Raw genomic sequence first — 17,395 nt, forward strand, 5'->3', positions numbered from 1 at the left:
CAGCCATTCCAATCTGGCCCCTTGGTTGTCGGGGCTGCACACCCCACAGCCCTGGGGCAGGGAGTGCGGGGCAGCTGGGTGGGGGTGCGGGTAGGTACTAGCAGACCCCCTCCTGCATGGGCAGGCTGGTCGCCGCTGGGTCCTGGACACTCGGTTCAGACCCGATGGGCCTTGGCCGCCGGCCCAGTCCACCCACGCCACCCTGGTTCCCAGGCCAGGCCTCATTTCGCAGAGGCAGCTGTGGGCAAGCGGTCCTCCTTCCCTTGCTCCTCCACTGAGAACATGACATCACTGCAGCTGCCCAGAGGTGGCTCCGTCTCCTGCTCCGGGTAGTGTGCATGGTCCACTTCCAGACCCTCCTCAAGCTCGGGCTCGGCCGGCTCCGCCAGGCCCCGGCCCTCGGGCACCTCGGTCCTCACAGTCCCCACAATCACTGTGTCAGCCTTCATGATGTAGATCTTCTCTGCAAAGCAACAGGGTGGGTGCGGTGAGGGGACCGGAGCCCCAGAGGGTGGAAGGAGGGGGCAGAGGAGGGTCCCCATCCCAGGTCTGCTGCTCCTCCTGTGTGGCCTCGGGCGGATGATACGACCTCTCTGAGGTACAGGAAGCCTGGCCAAGCTGACAGCTGGGAGCTGTGTGCTGGGGAGTTCGAACTTGGCCCACTTACTACTGGTGGGAGGGGCCAGTGATTTTTCTCATCACTTCTATGGGGACGGGGTAGAGAAGGAGAGAACAGGGTTGGGAGAGGAAGCAAGTTGTGGGAGGAAGCAAGTCAAACCCAGAACAATGGCACCTTCCAATGTTAACTGTGATTGGAAACTAAAAGTAAAAATAACAACAAAAGTAGTAACAACAATAGTAACAGCGGCACCAGGGAACTGGAGTACAGGGCAGCCTGTGCTGGACACAGTTCGGGGCACCCTCCACACTTTAGCTCCAGAATCCTCACATCCTTTCTGCCAGGTAAATAGTCTGTCATTACCCCAATTACAGATAAAGAACCAGGAGCCTGGAGAGGTTAAATGACATGCCCAAGGTCACCAGGGAATTAGCAGAAACCCCCAAAGAAACGCCGGCTTCTCTGCCCTATCCACGTGCCTGAAGCAGAAACCCGGGGTGACCAACTGGGCCCTATTTGGCCGGGATGCTCCTGGTTTTAGCCCTGGAAGTCCCCCATCCCAGGGACCAGCAAACTCGGAGGGCTGGTCACACCCTGCAGAAACCTGAGCCCTGTTCAAAACAGCAGCAGCCACCGTGCGGACAGCTCTGGGCAGGTCGGGGCCGCGCATTTCGGGTGTTTACTGCTTACTGTCTGTCTCCCCCCTGAGGCTCCCACGGCCGTCCCTGCCTGGCCCAGAGTAGGACTGCTTGTGCATGTCACTCGGAAGAATGACCAGCCCAGCCCATCAGAGGTGTGACAGCCTGGGTGCTCCACACCACCTCCTTTTCGGGTCTTCAGGAGCTCAGGGGAGTTAAATGAGCTGCCTAAGAAGCTGGGAAGGCGGTGCCTGGCCTTCAGCCAGGTCAGCTCACTTCAAGCGCCAGCAGGCCAGCTTCTGATGGCCTTAAGCTCAGTGCAGGGTCCCCGCTTCCAGGATTCCAGAGCTGGGGTGGGGCACGGAGCTCTGGATTTCTCTGGGTAACTGGTGACACCCCCCTTATTCAGGAACCCCCAAAACATTCTTGCAGCCCCTGCCCCCTCAACACCACTGCAAAATGCCAGCCCTTCTATTCTGGTTTTAACAGCCCCAGGAAAGAGAGAAGTGTTTAAAATAGCAGCAGGAACTAAAGAGAAGACGAAGAGACAGACGAGCTGCGGGCAGCCACCCTACGTGCCTCTTCATGAAGACCTGCAGGCCCCTGGATCTGGGAGGAGAGACGGGGCACAGAGGAGGCCAGACAGAGCTAGAGGAGGTGACAGAGAGACAGAGAAGAGTAGGAATGGGGTGCCCAGGTTAAAGAGGCCAAAGCTGGGGGCCAGACTATTGTTCCCCTCACATTCCCTGGGTCCTGATCCCTCTGGCTCTGTCCCCCACCACAGGGTGCCCCCCACCCAGAGTGGAGGGGGGAGGCTTTCCCAAAAGTACCTGGACTTCCTGCCTCACCTAGGGCTTCAGAATCCAGGGAAACTGTCATAGTGGGTGCTGTAAGGCTGGGGAAAGGGGCTTCCCGGTCCAGTGCCAGGAGCTGGGGGGAGTGATGAAGCTCAGGCCATAGATGGGTCCTCCTTGGGACCTGAACAAGGCGGCGGGGGCAGGGGTGTTCCTCTGGGGTGGTGTCAGCAGGAGAAGGGGCCTATTATCTTTTGGGTGTCCCAAGAAACCCTCTGAGGCCTTCCTTCCCCACTACCCCACTCACCAGCAAGACTCACAGGCTGGCTTGGCTCTGGGTGGGCTGCCCGTGGCCTGGCCTCACGCCCAGCGGTCCTGGAGTCCGGTATCTGCCTCCACCACCCCCCAGACACTACCCGGGCTCCGCCCCTGAAGTTCCAAGCACTGAACTCACAGAGGCTCAAACGTCCAACTTAGGCTTCTTAGGAAATTTGAAGGAAATGCCTTTGGCAGTATTTCCCCCAATATATTCTTTTTTAATTAAACTCGCCACAAGCCGCAATTCCAAAAGTTTCTGTTTGGTACGAAGACTCTGCCCCAGAGTTCTACCCACCACCGCCTGCCACAGAGATGCACAGGGTGAGGGTCTCTTTGTCATGATCCGAGTGGCGGTTAGCCTTCCCGAGAAGCTGGAGATGGGACCCCTGAGGCCCTGCTTCCTGGGGCTCACAGACAAGTGAGGACACAGGACAAGGTCACACACACAGTCGCACTGCTCTATGCTGAGGACACTGGTGGGGAGGCCTGGGGTCTGGGGAGCACAGCAGAGGTGCATCGAGTCTAGACAGCAGAGTGGGAAGAGCAAAGAGGGCCTCCTGGAGGAGGAGGCAGATGAACAGGGTCCGGGGACATCAGGAATGTAGATGCAAGGGGGTGGCGCTGGCCGCCCCGGGTGAGGGGCAGCTCCCATAGAGAACCCTAGAAGTGAGAGGGCCCCCAGTGAACTTAGGAAACTGCTGCTGAGTGGAAGGACACGCGGGGTCTGGGGGCAGGTGAGTCTGGCGGGGAGAAGGCAGCTCGTGACCAGCCTTGAATGATGGAATAAGAATCCTGGAATTCATCCTGAAGTCCCAGGGACCCCTGGAGGGTCGTAAGCGGAGTGTAACAGGGAGAGGGACACGACTGGGGAGAAGCGTTCTGGTGGCACCGGGGTGGAGAGAAGGAACAGGGGAGGCCAAAGCGGGAGGTGTGTCCGAGCTGGAGGGCGGCTGCAGCCTGGGAAGCACCGGCCCCCGAGCCCGTGCGCTGGTGGTGGTGCGGACAAAGCAGGGGTTTTAGGGTCCTGCGTGGGCCGTGGGCTGGGGAAAATCACCTCACGCACCCTCCATCCACAGTTTCCCCAATTGCGAAAAGGGGAAGAAGACACCATCCCCAGAGGGTTGTGTGACAAAGAGATGTGACGCCTGCACAGTGCCCGGAACACATCGCACAAGTGACAGGCAGCTCTGATGTCACTGTGTGTGTCCCTCCTGGCCCCCGCAGGGGCTCTTCGTTGGAAACTGGGGGTGGCACTCCCTTTTCTCTCTAGCGCTGGTGGCGCCGAGCAGGGTGTGCCCCTTCCCTCCACCCCGCCCCAGGAGGCAACGGCAGGTGACTCTCCCCTGGCCCTGTGAAGCTGGCACTGCCACCGCTGCTGCTCCAGGGTCCACCCAGGAGCAGGGTGACAGGTTCACAAAAGCGCCTCCCACTTTCCAGGGCCTTCTGGACCCGGGGTCTCTGCACCCACTGCTTCACTGCCCTCTCACCTCTGACCATGCTAGGAACCCCAAATGAGGGGACTCACCTATCCTGTTGTTGGTGTTCTCCGTGGTCACCCGGGGCTCGGGAGGGTCCCTGGGGGACGAGGGTCCCCCACCTGGACTGACGCCCAGCAGGGGCTGGCTCTCCCTCAGAACCGGCTGGCTCATTAAACCCAGATCTCCAGGCGAGGGCTCTGCCACGGAGACGACCGTCTTCAGGTCCTGCGGGCACAGAGGAGGCAGGCGTTGGTGCAGGGCGCCCTGACCTGCCCCCTCCGTTTCCTTCATCCCTGTTGGCCCCAACCAGTCTCCCTCGCTGCTTTGGAGCGCCGCACACTCCCCTGGGCTTCTCGGCCTTGACAGCCTGACCCGCCTGTGCCTGAGATTCCGGGAGAAGCCATGCTGCCTTGAACTTGCACAAAATAATGGGGATCGTGGCCAATATCACGTGTGTACCCCCCTGAAAGATTAACCCTCACAGCCACCCCAGGAGGTCACTGGTACCAGCACCCTCTTCATTTTACAGGTCAGGAACCTGGGGCACAGAGGGATCACAGGACCTGCTCAGAGTCAGGAAATGCCTGCCCAGTGCTCAAACTCTGGCATCTGGATCCAGAATCCACGTGTGAAGGGCCAGTCTACAAGTGTCAGCTCCAGGCCACTGTAACTGTCCAGCCCTGGCCTCTGGGGACAGCAGCCAGTTACCATTACGCTCATGCGTTCTAAAAATAGCTATGCCTTCAGGAAACGGTTGGTCTAGTTTCTGACTTTGATAGGTGAGTGCAAAGGGGAAGTGGTCTCATGGAACCTTCTAGCATGTAGCATCTACCTGCTGCCTTCAGAATGGAATGAGATTGAGTAACTCAGAAAGTAGACGCACATACTTCTGAATATTGTAACAATTTGAAATCCAAGACAGCAATTTTTAACAACTTACTGTTACTGTGTTGGCCCATGTAGCCATATAAGATACCTAATTATCTTACAAATCATGGAATACTTTTTTCTTATCTTAAGGTTTTATTTATTTTTTTAGAGAGAAGTTAAGGGAGGAAGAGAAGGAGAGAAACACAGACCAGTTGCCTCTCACACGCCCCCAACTGGGGATCGGGCCTGCAACCCAGGCACACACCCTGACTTAAAATAAAACTGGTGACCTTTTGGTTCGCAGACGGGCACTCCTCCCACTGAGCCACACCAGCCAGGCTGAATACCTTTTCACAAAATTTCAGCAACTTGTCCGATTCAAGCGTATTTGAATGTGATCTCCCATAATTTAAAACTGAACTTGTACTGTGGTTCTGTCTATTATGGTTAAAAACAAAGGATGGAACCCTTTCTCCACGTATAAATGGATATTTTTTGTTCTTTCTAAAACCATATTTCAACATAACTATAACTTAGAGAAATACATTATATTGGTTAATGGAATGCAACTTGAGTTTAACTTATTCTACACAATTTGGACCAAAAGCTTGGTGCATGGTTTAAGCATCGCAAAAAAGAATTTGCAATCTGCTTTATTTTTCATCTGTTACAGGTGTGTATATAGAAGACCATCCATCGAATGCTGATGAAGGAGACAGCAGGGACCTTGAGAAACTGACCTTGGCTTTGTCTCTGAAAAATGCACCTCTGGCACTAAAAAAGTTTGTAAGATTGGCACAACAAAATGCTGTGATGCTCCAGAGCGGGTTTACAAGTGCAGTAACAAGTGGATGCTGAAGATAGTGGGACTGCCTATGTATACACGGGAAATGTTCACTAGTTAATGCTACATGTACACTGCAAACTGTCCACATACAAATGCAGGAGTTAAAAGAAAGTAATGAAAGATGTGATAAGTGAAACAGAAGGTGGGTGAACCACACATGCCCGAGACCCACCCACAGGGAGGCTCAGTCCTGCCCCCACGCTCAGCTCCAGCGGACGCTGCCCCAGGTCCCACTGCCCGAGCTGCCCCTGGGGGCTGGGCATGAAGCGGGGTGCCAGGAGAAGCCCAGAGAGGACCTGGTGTGTGGGCCCCATCCTGGGTGGTCGTAGGATCAGTGGTCACCGTTGCCAACACCTGAGCCCAGCGCCTGCGCAGCGCGCACTCCGTAAAAGGCAGGTGGAGCTGGGCCTACTGGGAGGCAGCTCAGGGCAGAGAACCAGCTTCGGAGTCGCCAGTAGCGGCTCGGATCCTAGGAGATCTGCCCTCCAGCTGTGGAGCCCGTTTCCTGTCTGGGCCTCTGTTTCCTCTTTTCTAGAACAGGACAGCAGTGCCAACCCCCGCGCTTTGTAAGGACTACAAGAGAGCATGTCAAGAAAGCACAAAGCCAGGTAGGGGCCTCGCTCATGGGAAACGCTCGATACACAATAGCTAAGTTTTTAACAACTCTTGCTCCTGATTTGTCATCCCAGCTTTGAGGACAAGGCTCATGGAAGAGTGAAGGGGAAAAAGAGAAATAAACACAGGCTTCCTCGTGATCTGACTACACATGGCACCCGAAGTGGCCAAAATCAAATCCACGGTCTAGCAGGCCTCTCTGGAAGTCCCCCTCGGGATAAGCCAGGAGCCGAGGCTGTTGCTGGGGAGGGAGGTGGGAGGGGTGGCCAGGGCCTGGCTGAGGTCCCGCTCTGCTCAGAGCTCCCTGCGTGGGGCAGACCCAGCATGAACTTTTGGGGGACCAGGCAGCTCTCAGCACCAGCTGATTGGTTGAGGGGCCAGATTTAGGCACCAGGCTAGGGTCGGGGGGGTGGGGGGTGGTACTTACCACCTGGTTCCTCTGGGGCCTGGGATCTGCAAAGAGAAAAAAAGTGGTAACTTCACCAAGGAGGGTGTGGCAGCGGCTGGGTCCTGCCCCACCCCTCATGTGGGCCGCCACCACCACCGGCTTTGCTCCACAGCAGTTGCTGATGCTCAGTTAGGCCCTCAGTCTAGAGAACAGTGGGCAGGTTTCAGGGTCCACGCCCACACCCCCCAGGCTGGGCTCACCAGGACTTACTTCCCCCGTGGCCGTCAGAGAACTAGGGGACCACCTCTCCTCCAGCCACCAAGCCGGTCAGCACGCTGGATTCCCCCAGCCCACCTGCCCCGACCCCGCCGCCCCAACGCACGCGCATGCAGGCACGGTCCAGGAGAGGCACACAGCCCTGCTGCAGCCAAGGAGCTGCACTCCGACACTGGTCTCCGGCAGGGGCCCCCGCCTTGTGGTACGCATTTCTGGAGGGCCCAGATCAGCATCAACACCCAGAGGCTGACGGAGAGTGGGTGGTGGGCCCTGGGGACGTTTTCTGAATCCTATGCCAGACACACCTGCAGCACGGCCACCCTGGAGCCCCTCTGGCTCAGGCAGCCCCGAGTCCGATTTTCTGTGCTTTAAAAAGCCCCCATGACCGCCTTCCGGGAGAACAGCTGCACCCTTTGGTGGGCTCGGAGCTGCTGATGCAATGACTCTTAGGGCACGACTTTTATCCTCTCCTCCCAAACCCCCACCCTCTGCTCCAACTTCTTTCTCTTACTGAGTAGGGTGCCAGGTCATGGCCAAGTGCAAACTGACATTTAACCATGGCCCAGGCATCTGGTCTCACCTAGAACAAATCAACTCCCAGGCGCAGACCACGCCTCAGAGGAGCGCAGCCTTTTCCGACTCCCCGGGGGGCCGCCTAGGGGACTCAGAACATGTTCCTACGAGGCGTGTGTACCTGACCAGAGAAATCTGCTAGAGAGATGCCAGCATCCCAGCTAACTCACTTCCAGAACATTCTCCCTCATCTCCGCGGCGCTGGGGAACCACCAGCCCTGAATCCTCCCTGAAAACCCCCCGGAGGCTGGCCAACCACGATGACACAAGTTAGTGGACAGACGGAACTGTGTGGAACACAAGGTCAGTTTGGGAAACACTCCTGTGTGCCCCCTTTAAATGCCTGGCAACAGGCCTGGCTGGCGTGGCTCAGTGGATTGAGCGCCAGCCTGCAAACCAAAGCATTGCTGGTCCAATTCCTAGTCGGGGCACATGCCTAGGTTGTGGGCCAGGTCCCCAGTTGGGGGGGGGAGGTGTGTGCAAGAGGCAACCACACATTGATGTTTCCCTCCCTCTCTTTCTCCCTCCCTTCCTCTCTAAAAATAAATAAAATATTAAAAAAAATAAAAAACAAATGCCTGTCAGCAGACCAGAACAATGATGAAAAGAAGTCCATGTATAAGAAGACCCAATTCTTCATTCTAGATTTAACATAGCTGGTGCACTTACTTAATCTGATAACTGCTGTTCCCAGCAGCCTGGTCACCTCAGGCAAGGCAGCTGGGGCTCCTTCCCACCAAGCCACCACTTTGAGAAAATGCTCTCTGGCCTGAGGCACATTCTTTCAAATGATGTCTGTGAAGCTCAACCTCCACTCTTAGTGGCTGATTTTGAGTTTTGCAAACAGCCAGCTGTGATTGGGTGCCAGTCACTGGGATAGGGGGTGGTCTGGGATGACAAAGTACCGAGACAAAAATGAATAAAAACGATAAAACTCAGTCTTGGAGAGGATGTGGGTAAACAGGAACACAGCTGCCGTGGCCCTGGGAACTGGTCCCACCGTCCTGGGAGGCATCGGGCACTGTGAATCTCACACCCTCTGACCCAGCAATCTCTCTGCTATGGGGACACACCCTCAGGAAACACCCAGAAAAAAAAAGAAAAGGCCATTCTCGGCAAGGGTGCTTGTAACATCCAAAGAGCTGAGAGCCAGCCAGATGCCAAGCACCCCCAGGGAGCAGGCCTTCCTGGTAGCTCGCCCCAGCAGTGACCTCACCTCTCCCAGCCTCAGTCATCTCAGCTAGAAAATGGGGTGGCCTTTGGAGGGGTTTTTTGAAGGTTAAAGGAGATCTTGAAAAGGACGTTGGGTAAAAACTAAGTAAATCTGAGTAGAGTGTGGGCTTCACTTAATAGCACTGTATCAACACTGGCTTGTTCACTGTGACAAATGTATCACACTGATACAAGGTGTGATAATTAATTACAGAGGAGACTGCGGGGGATGGGTGTGTGGTGACTCTGTATTATCTTCTCAGATTTTCTGTACATCGGTTCTAAAAAATGAAGTCTACTTAAAATGTTTTCACATTAAAAAGGGAAGGTGCGCAGGACACCGCCTAGCACACAGTGGGTCCCTGGACCCACTCTGTCACAGCAAAGACAAGATCGGCATTTGACATTGACCCTCGCAAACCAGCATGGAGTAACATCAGCGTGAAAAGGCAGAATGCAGAACACAAGAGCAGCCGCCTCCAGCTGGCCCACAGCCCGCCTGCGCACTCTGCTGAAGACTCAGAACAAACTGTGCCAAGTACACAGGTCCATTGTGAAAGAGCTTTTCCCTTAAAAACATTGCTTCAGCCCACTGTCTCCACTTACTGGTTTCATTGCTCTTGGAAGAGTGATGATCTTCTCGTAAACACGCCCCAGGACATGAGTCCAGGGACACACGAGGCATCGGTGGCCCTCCTGGGACAGCGTGTGGCATCCCGGGACTACCCTGAAGGCTACTGCAGCTGAGCATGGGGGTCCTGTCTCACGATCACCCTCGGCCCCTGCCACCCGTCATTCTCCCTTTCCATCCCATTTCCTCTCTGGCCTGAGGTCCCAGCTGCTGTGAGAAGCCAAACGGACCCAAGGAAAGGGTTTGGCACAGAGGTTTGGCCAGGCTTTGGTAACTGGCACCAAATCCTGGATTCCTGCAGAGCTGGAGGGCTCCAGGGCACGGGCCAGAAAGGACAAGCTAAACTGAGAACATCTTAAAGAAAAGAAGTACTCCAAATGCAAAAGGTTGGGGACAAAAGGACACCGGGGCCAGCTTGAAGTGGCCCCCTCTGACCTCACTGGGTTCAATTCGAACATCAAACTAAAAAAGACGGCAGCAGAATGAAATAGGAATCCATGAGTCAGATATAAACACATAAATGAAGAAGAGGAAAGTCTGACACGGACGAGATCATTTACATATCCTCCAACTGTCTCCCCTCCAAGTCCTTGGTGACTACCAAGGGGAAAGGAGCAATGTCACGGGGGAGAAGCCTGGCACAAGCCACCTGAATCAAAGCGAACCAGAGCCAGAAAAGGGAGCCGGCGACATCTGGGAGGGCGGAAGCCACAAGGGAGGGTTCCACACCGCTCCGGGCTCTTCCCACGCTCCGGGCTCTTCCCACCGGAGACGCCCCACACCGGACAAGGCCAAGGGGCAGGACACCCACAGAATCACTGGTGGAATCTTCAGAAATGGCAAGGCCATGGACACGAAGGAAGAGACAGGAACTGACGCCGCATCACGGAGCTACGACAACCCAGTGCGACACGAGATTCGGAACTGGGTTGTTCTGCTCTGAAGGACATCACCGGGGTCAATGAGGAACCTGAATGGGGTCTGAGAATTAGTTGGGGGCGATGCGTCAAGGGGACGCCTCTGATTTTGATGGTTTTACTGCGGCTGTGAAAAAACATGCCTCACCAGGAGGAAATAACCACCAAAGCGTCAGCTATGACAAGGTGCTAAGTCAGCGACTTACTCTCAAAAGGTCCAGGAAAACTGAGTTCTTTGCACGGCCCTTGGGACGTGTCTGTACATTTGAAGTTGTTTCAAAAGAGCAACCCAACATTTTTTTTTAAAATAAACCTGCCTGGATGAACTGATAAAGTAACGACTTTAGTGTCCATTGAAATGAAGGACTGAAAAAATTCTAATCAGAGTTTTTCAACCAGGAGTGATTTTCCCTCCAGGGGACACAGGACAATGTCTGGAAACATTTTCAGTTGTCACAACTGGGAGGTGCTCCCAGCAGCTGGTGGGTCTAGAGACCTGGCCCCGACACCCTACAGGCACACAGGACCGCCCCCCACCCCGGTGAAGAATTGTCCGGAGCTGCATGTCAACAGCGCAAGGGTGTGAGACCTTCTTTACAAAAACCTCACCACCCACAGCAACAACGAAACCCTGCTCATTACCCACATGGCCCTAAACAACTTCCTAAGCCTCTGGTCCCCCATCTGTGAACGGAGGACCATAGCAGTGGCTGCCTCCCAAGGATGTGGGGAGCCGGGGAAAAGAGGTCACGTGTGGGCTTTGTAAATGCCGACCACCAAGGACACACACCGCAAAGTCAAGTCAGTCCAGGAGACGACTGGTGAGCATGTCATGGACACCTGCCCGACCCTCGGTGACTGGCTGGGCTGACACTCCCATCCTGCTGCCCTTCAGCACCTGCCGCTGGTCTAAAAGCCCAGGAGAGCGAGGACAGCTCTGGACCCACTAGGAACCACCCAGTGACATGAGTATCTGCACGAGCGAATGCACGAGAGAACAAATGAGTGAACGCCCCTTTGCCCCTGCCACACACGCTGCTCCATCCCAAGGGAACAGGGCACCCACCCTGCGTAGTCCGCTCCCAGCCTGTGCCCTGCGTGCTGACTCTGGCCTCACCTCCCCGGCCCCCCGGGCACCCACTGGACGCCAGAGGGCAAGAACCAGCCACCACCGAGTCTTAGGGCTCAGGGTTCCTTGCAGAGCTGGTTTCTTAGGGGCAGGTGCTTTTTTTCTCTCTTTTTTTTTTCTTCTGTGTTTGACAAAACCACTGTCACAAAGGTTCGAAGAAAAAAATAAACTGACGGCAATGGAAATTCTAATACTAGAAAAATGTCAAGAAAGCAAACACGGGTTTCAATGAGACACTGAGCCTGACAGCTCATGGAAAAAGGCTTGAAACTATCAAAACACAAAAACCCCCCTTGCAGGGGGGACACAAGAACCTGCTTGTGAAACTCATCAGATTCAAACTGTGCCTCCGAGGACTGTGTTTTTGTGCCCAAGTCAAAAGTCGAGCCACAGCAAGGCTCTCCGAGGGTCCTGGAGAGATAGATACGGGGCAAGGGGGCCACGACCCAGCCTGGGGCTGACCACTGGGCACCCAGGGGACCCATGGGCTGGACAAAGCTTGCAGGAAGGAGAAGGGTTCAGCTCCGAGCCCTCTACACACAGAACAGCAATCTCAAGGACCAGTGTCTGAGTCTGGAGCGGCTCTTCTTAGGATGTGTGGCTGGGAGCCAGTTATCTGCCTCCTTACAAGAAGAAGAGCACCCCCCACCACCCCTGGGGTTCCCGGGTCAGGAGACCCTGCAGCAGGGAGGGGCCTGCCTTGGAACCAGACAGGGAAGCTCAGAACATTCAGGTTTGCTCCTTCCTGTGAAGGCAGGGCCCAGCACCCAGAGTGCTTAAGGGACCTTGTCCTGCCTTGAAAGGGGCTCCGAGGAAGGAAGAAGACCCTCGGTACCAGGTGCCTGGGAGGCCCCTCCCCCAGAAGAGATCTGCCGAGTGGATGGGTGGGGAGGGTGGGGGTTCCAGAAGGCTGCCTGGAGGAGCTGGCCTGGAGCCTGGGCAGCGATCAGAGAGCAAGAACAACCTAGAACTCAGGAAGGCCTGGAATTCCTGGGGAGGGAGGAGGCCCTAGACGCACGTGACCACTTACCCACAACCTCCTGCTGGGGCCGGAAAGTCTGAACCGGGTGGCACAGGTGGAGTTCTGAAATGACATCCAGATGGGGACTGAGCCTCAGAGAGCCTCAAAGGTCGGGGCAGGGAGAGCCTGGCCGGGACTGCACAAACACCCAGCCTGCCCCCAGGGCCCCAGGGCCCCAGCCACTCACTCTGCTGAATCCACTTCCAGCAAGCCCTTCGGTGGCACACGAGGAAGGAGCCGGAGCCGATGCAGACCACCAGCGCCACGATGACCCAGAGGAGCACCGAGCCTAGAACACAGAGGTGGTCCTGTACTCTCCACCCAAAGGCTGGCAGCCCTCAAAGTCCGCTTTACGGTGGCGAGCCAGGGGCCCTTTCCTGCGCCAGCACTGAAAACCAGGCCCTGGATCTGGTCCAGCCCTCACCCTCCTGCCCTCCCTGCCCTGGCTCCAGGAAGCCCATGGGGTGGGTTAACAGTGGAGAAAAGAGCAAACCATTCCCAGAGGCCGGGAGGGGAGGGGTCAGGAGGCCAGGCGAAGAAGGGGCGGGGACTATGGAGGAGGCACATGGAGCGTGTGTCCCCCCGCAAGATGGGGCACGGGCATGGGGTCCACTCCTCACAAGAAGGCCATGGGCATCATCACCATCACTACCTCCATTCTACAAGCAAGGGAAACTGAGGCTCTCAAGGGTTAAGTAACTCGGTCAAGGTCACCCTAGGGTAAAGGACAAAATCTCGGCTCAGGCCAGGCCAGGGGGAGTCCCGGGAGGACTCCACGCACTGAACTGCTACCCAGGTATATTGCTTTACATCTTAGTACTTCACTTGCCTCCTTTTTTCTTTTGTCGCTTGGGAAAANTGTCCCCGCAAGATGGGGCGCAGGCATGGGGTCCACTCCTCACAAGAAGGCCACGGGCATCATTACCATCACTACCTCCATTCTACAAGCAAGGGAAACTGAGGCTCTCAAGGGTTAAGTAACTCGGTCAAGGTCACCCTAGGGTAAAGGACAAAATCTCGGCTCAGGCCAGGCCAGGGGGAGTCCCGGGAGGACTCCACGCACTGAACTGCTACCCAGGTATATTGCTTTACATCTTAGTACTTCACTTGCCTCCTTTTTTCTTTTGTCGCTTGGGAAAATCATGAAACTAGTTACTGTTTTCAGTGCATTTTTAGATGCTAAAAAGCAGTTTGTGCCAGAGAAGCGCTTCCCAAACTTGAATGTGCAGAGGAATCTCCTGGGGACCATGTCAAAATTCAGATTCCGATTCTGTGGGGCTGGGGTGGGGCCCATAATTTGTTTTTCTAACAAGTTGCTGATGAAGCGAGAACCTATGGCCTGAGAACTACCGCCACCTGGCGCCCAATTCTAGAACTGCAAGTCCTGGAATGAAGCGCACTTAAAGCAAGGGCATGCCGCTAGCTGGTGGTGAGCAGCAGGCTACATACTTAACTTGCATGGTACATGCTATTACCATTTTACATGGGGGAAACTGGGGCTCAAAGGCATTAAGCAATTAGCTGCAGTCATAAAATCACTCGCCAAATATCAGTACTTTCTGAGTAGCAACTATGGGCCATGAGCAGGAAGCTGTGAATGAAATCCTTACTCACAAGAACTAAGAAAGAATAACTAGCCCTGGCTGGTGTAGCCTAGTGGATTGAGCGTGGGCGTGTGAACCACACGATCACAGTTCAATTCCCAGTCAGGGCACATGCCTGGGTTGCAGGCCAGTTCCCAGCAGGGGACTCCCGAGAGGCAACCATACATTGATCTTTCTCTCCCTCTCTCCTTCCCTTCCCCTCTAAGGATAAATAAATAAAATCTTTTAAAAAAAAAAGAAAGAAAGAATAGCTAGCAAGCGGCAGGGCCCCAGCCCCAGCCCACGAAGCCACAAGCCGGGGCTCCACCTTGGTCCCCCAACCCAGAGGACACCCCAGCCCCAGGAGAAGCCTCCCTCCTTCTGCCCGCCTGGGAGGAAGGCCCCGCCTCCTGGGCGTGACCATTACCTGAAACCAGGATGGGTCTTCCCGTGGAGGGGAAAGAGATGGGCGCACTTGTTGAGATGGAGGCGTCCTCCTGGGCATGAGTGGCGCCCCCTCCGTGCCCTTTACTGGCCTGGGAGTCGGCTGGGGAGATCTGAGAGGGGCTGGTGCTGTGGGCAGAGAAGCCGGAGGTAGGAGTGATGATGGAGTTGGGAGAACGGAAGCGCGAGCTCAGGAAATCTTCCCTTCCTCTGGAGACTGTGCAGGTGGGGCCTGAGTTCCCAGACCCTCTGCCCGCAGTCTCTGCCAGGCACTCCAGGGGCAGGACCTGCCTGTCAAGGCCCGCAGGCTTGGTGCCAGCCTAGAGCCGGGCACTCACTCTCCATAATGACCTGCAGGTTTGGGACAGAGATCCAGCCCGAGCCCCACCCCTGCCCCCAGTCCAGTTCCCCCGGAAGGGCCCATGGGGTCACCTGTTAGGAGCCTTGCTGTCCTCTGGGTGGGTGCTGCAGTTAAGGTGGGTCCCAGGGGAAGGCAGCTCGTAGCTGGTGTCTATCTTAGCTGTGCCTGCAAAGAGTGATCTTAAGAATCAGTGCCAAGGAGCCTTACCCAGCAGGGACTGGTGGCTTCCTGGGAGGCAGCGCAGCCATGAGATCCCCACCCTCAGGGGCTGATAGGCTGGTGGCGTTCACGGATGTGACTGAGGTGTCACGTGAGGTCCCTGAAACAGGGGACTTGACACAGTCAGGTCTCTTGTACACACTTGTTCACGGTGCATCCTTCATAGCAGCCCAAGAAGTGGAAACGGCCCAAATGTTCAAGCAGCGCGTCTCTACCCTGGGCTGTTGCTTGGCAACAAGAGGAGGAAAGCATCAGCACGTGCTGTAGCATGGCTGGCCTGCCGACGCGTTCTGTTCAGGGAAAGAGGCAGATGCACAAGAACACGTGTGTGTTCTGTCCCCAAAGCTCTAAGCCAGGGGCACAGAAAGTAGACCAGTGGCTTCTGAGCCACTAAACACGCATGGGACTTCTTAGACCATTGTGTTCACCTACAAAGAAAAGTCCAAAGTGAGAGACAACAGATGTTTGCTTGAGATCCCAAAGAATAGCTATTTGGGAAGCTCTGATGTAGACAGAATCCCAAACAGTGGTCGGATCGGGAGGCAGAAGCCGGGGGTACGTATGAGAAAGGGAAGGGCAATAGTGACGTCATTAGAAGGACAACCACACCCATGGGGTGTGAGCTATAGCCACAAAAGGGAGGCATTGCTCTGGGTGCAGATAGATACAGTAACACAGTGACACTGACTCTAGGGAATGGTTGTGGTTTTTTAAATATTTTATTTATTTATTTTTAGAGAGAGGGGAGGGGAAGGGAAGGAGAAAGAGTGGTAGAGAAACATCAATGCATGGTTGCCTCTCATGGGTTCCCCGCTGGGAGGACCTGGCCTGCAAACCAGGCACTCACCCCGACTGGGAATCGAACCGGCGACCCTTTGCTTCACAGGCCCAAGCTCAATCCACTGAGCCACAGCAGCCAGGGCTCTAGGGAACAGTTTTAACTTTCAGTCCCCTGGTCTTCAGTCTGGTGGTCATCGTGTCCGCTCTCCTGTTGTCTTTGCGAACAGCTCCTGGGGGCACACAGTTGCCTAGGCCCGGGCCAAAGCAGGTGGTGCCCCGGTTCCAACAGGTCTGAGGCAGAAGACGCGCAAGGCAGTGCCTCTGGACTGGTGGCTCTGACCCCACTTTCAGTGGCTCTGTCTACATTAGTTTTTTACAGTGGTGATAGTTTTACCACTCTGTCCATTTCTTTAAAATCATGGAATTGGACACTTAAAATGAATCCCTGTTATGGCATAGGAATTACACCTCAGTAAAGCTGGTTTTAAAACTCAAGTCTCCCCAAAGCAATGAGTCAAATCAGCGATGGCACGGGATCGGGGTGGCAGGCCCGACTGTGGGTCCCACCCCACCCTGCCCCGCACCAACGCCCCTCTCCAGGGGCCTCTGCTGCTCCTCCAAGTCCAGGCCGGTGTCTGCCTGTCTCCCGCCCCCACGGATGCCCGAACGTGGCCGTGTGACGCGTCTGGTCAGTGGACAGAGACGGAAATGACAGGGCCTCTGTTTCCAGTCTGGGCCTTAAGGGGCCTCTGTCTTTCACTGCCCTCCCCTGCACTTCCCCCACCGCCAGGAGCAGACCACGCTGGGGTGGCGGGGGGTGAGAGGGGGTGGGTAGCCAGCCCCCACGGGTCCCAGAAGTGGGAGCAACACGCAAACCAAAACCAAACCAAACCTGGGAGCCTAGCAATACCGCGGGGCCGCGCCCACAGAGGGGTGAGAGAGGACCTGGGAGATGCCGGGACCATTCGCCACCTCCAGCCCACTGTGCTCACACAGGAAAGTGGCCTAGAGACTCTAGACCCCCTGATCTAGTTAAGAGAAACCTGATAGATAAGTATACATAAGGAAGTTTCCATTTCTCCTGATATTTAAAGGTCGCCCCCTAAGTGTACAGTTTGATGAATTTTGAAGAATGTATGTGTTCTTCTACCTATAACTCTATTCGAGATCTGTACAATTAACTTGATATACCACATAAACAAAATGAAGGATAAAAGTCATATCATCATACCGATAGACGAAAAAGCATTTGACGAAATCCAACACCCATTTAAAAATAACTCTCAGCAAAGTGGGGGTAGAAGGAACACACCTCAATATAACAAAGACCGTATATGACAAGCCTACAGCCAACATTACAGTCAGTGGTGAAAAGGTGGAAGGTTTTTATTTAATGCCAGAAACAAGAAGGATGTCCACTTCCACCAGTCTTACTTTCCACAGTACTGAAAGCCCCAGCCACAGCAATCAGACAAGAAAAAAAAGGCATCTAAATTGGAATGGAAGAAGTAAAACGGTCATTATTTGCAGAGGACATAACACTATATAGAGAGAACTCTACAGAGTCAACCAAAAAAAAAGCCACTATTAGAGCTAATAAATTCTGTAAAGTAGCAGCATACAAAATTAATATTCAGAAATCTGTTGTATTTTATACACCAAAAACAAACTATCAAAAAGAG

The 17,395-nt window shown here is 54.9% G+C and overlaps 1 protein-coding gene across 1 annotated transcript in view; it reads right to left on the reverse strand.

Annotated features, from left to right (window-relative positions):
- Positions 1-214: 214 nt before the first annotated feature.
- TNFRSF8 (TNF receptor superfamily member 8) overlaps positions 215-17,395 on the reverse strand; it is a 52,607-nt gene continuing 35,426 nt past the window's right edge. Inside the window, exons 9-15 of the mRNA XM_037045204.1 lie at positions 14,786-14,879; positions 14,337-14,482; positions 12,514-12,615; positions 12,336-12,389; positions 6,607-6,632; positions 3,895-4,072; positions 215-463 (exon numbers count right to left, since the gene is read on the reverse strand). Coding sequence (XP_036901099.1) covers positions 222-463; positions 3,895-4,072; positions 6,607-6,632; positions 12,336-12,389; positions 12,514-12,615; positions 14,337-14,482; positions 14,786-14,879 — 842 coding nt within the window. The 3' untranslated portion in view covers positions 215-221. The remainder of the gene's footprint in view (positions 464-3,894; positions 4,073-6,606; positions 6,633-12,335; positions 12,390-12,513; positions 12,616-14,336; positions 14,483-14,785; positions 14,880-17,395) is intronic.

This window comes from Sturnira hondurensis, unplaced genomic scaffold, assembly GCF_014824575.4.
Source record: "Sturnira hondurensis isolate 20B ecotype Veracruz unplaced genomic scaffold, ASM1482457v3 Scaffold0004257, whole genome shotgun sequence".
NCBI lineage: Eukaryota > Metazoa > Chordata > Mammalia > Chiroptera > Phyllostomidae > Sturnira > Sturnira hondurensis.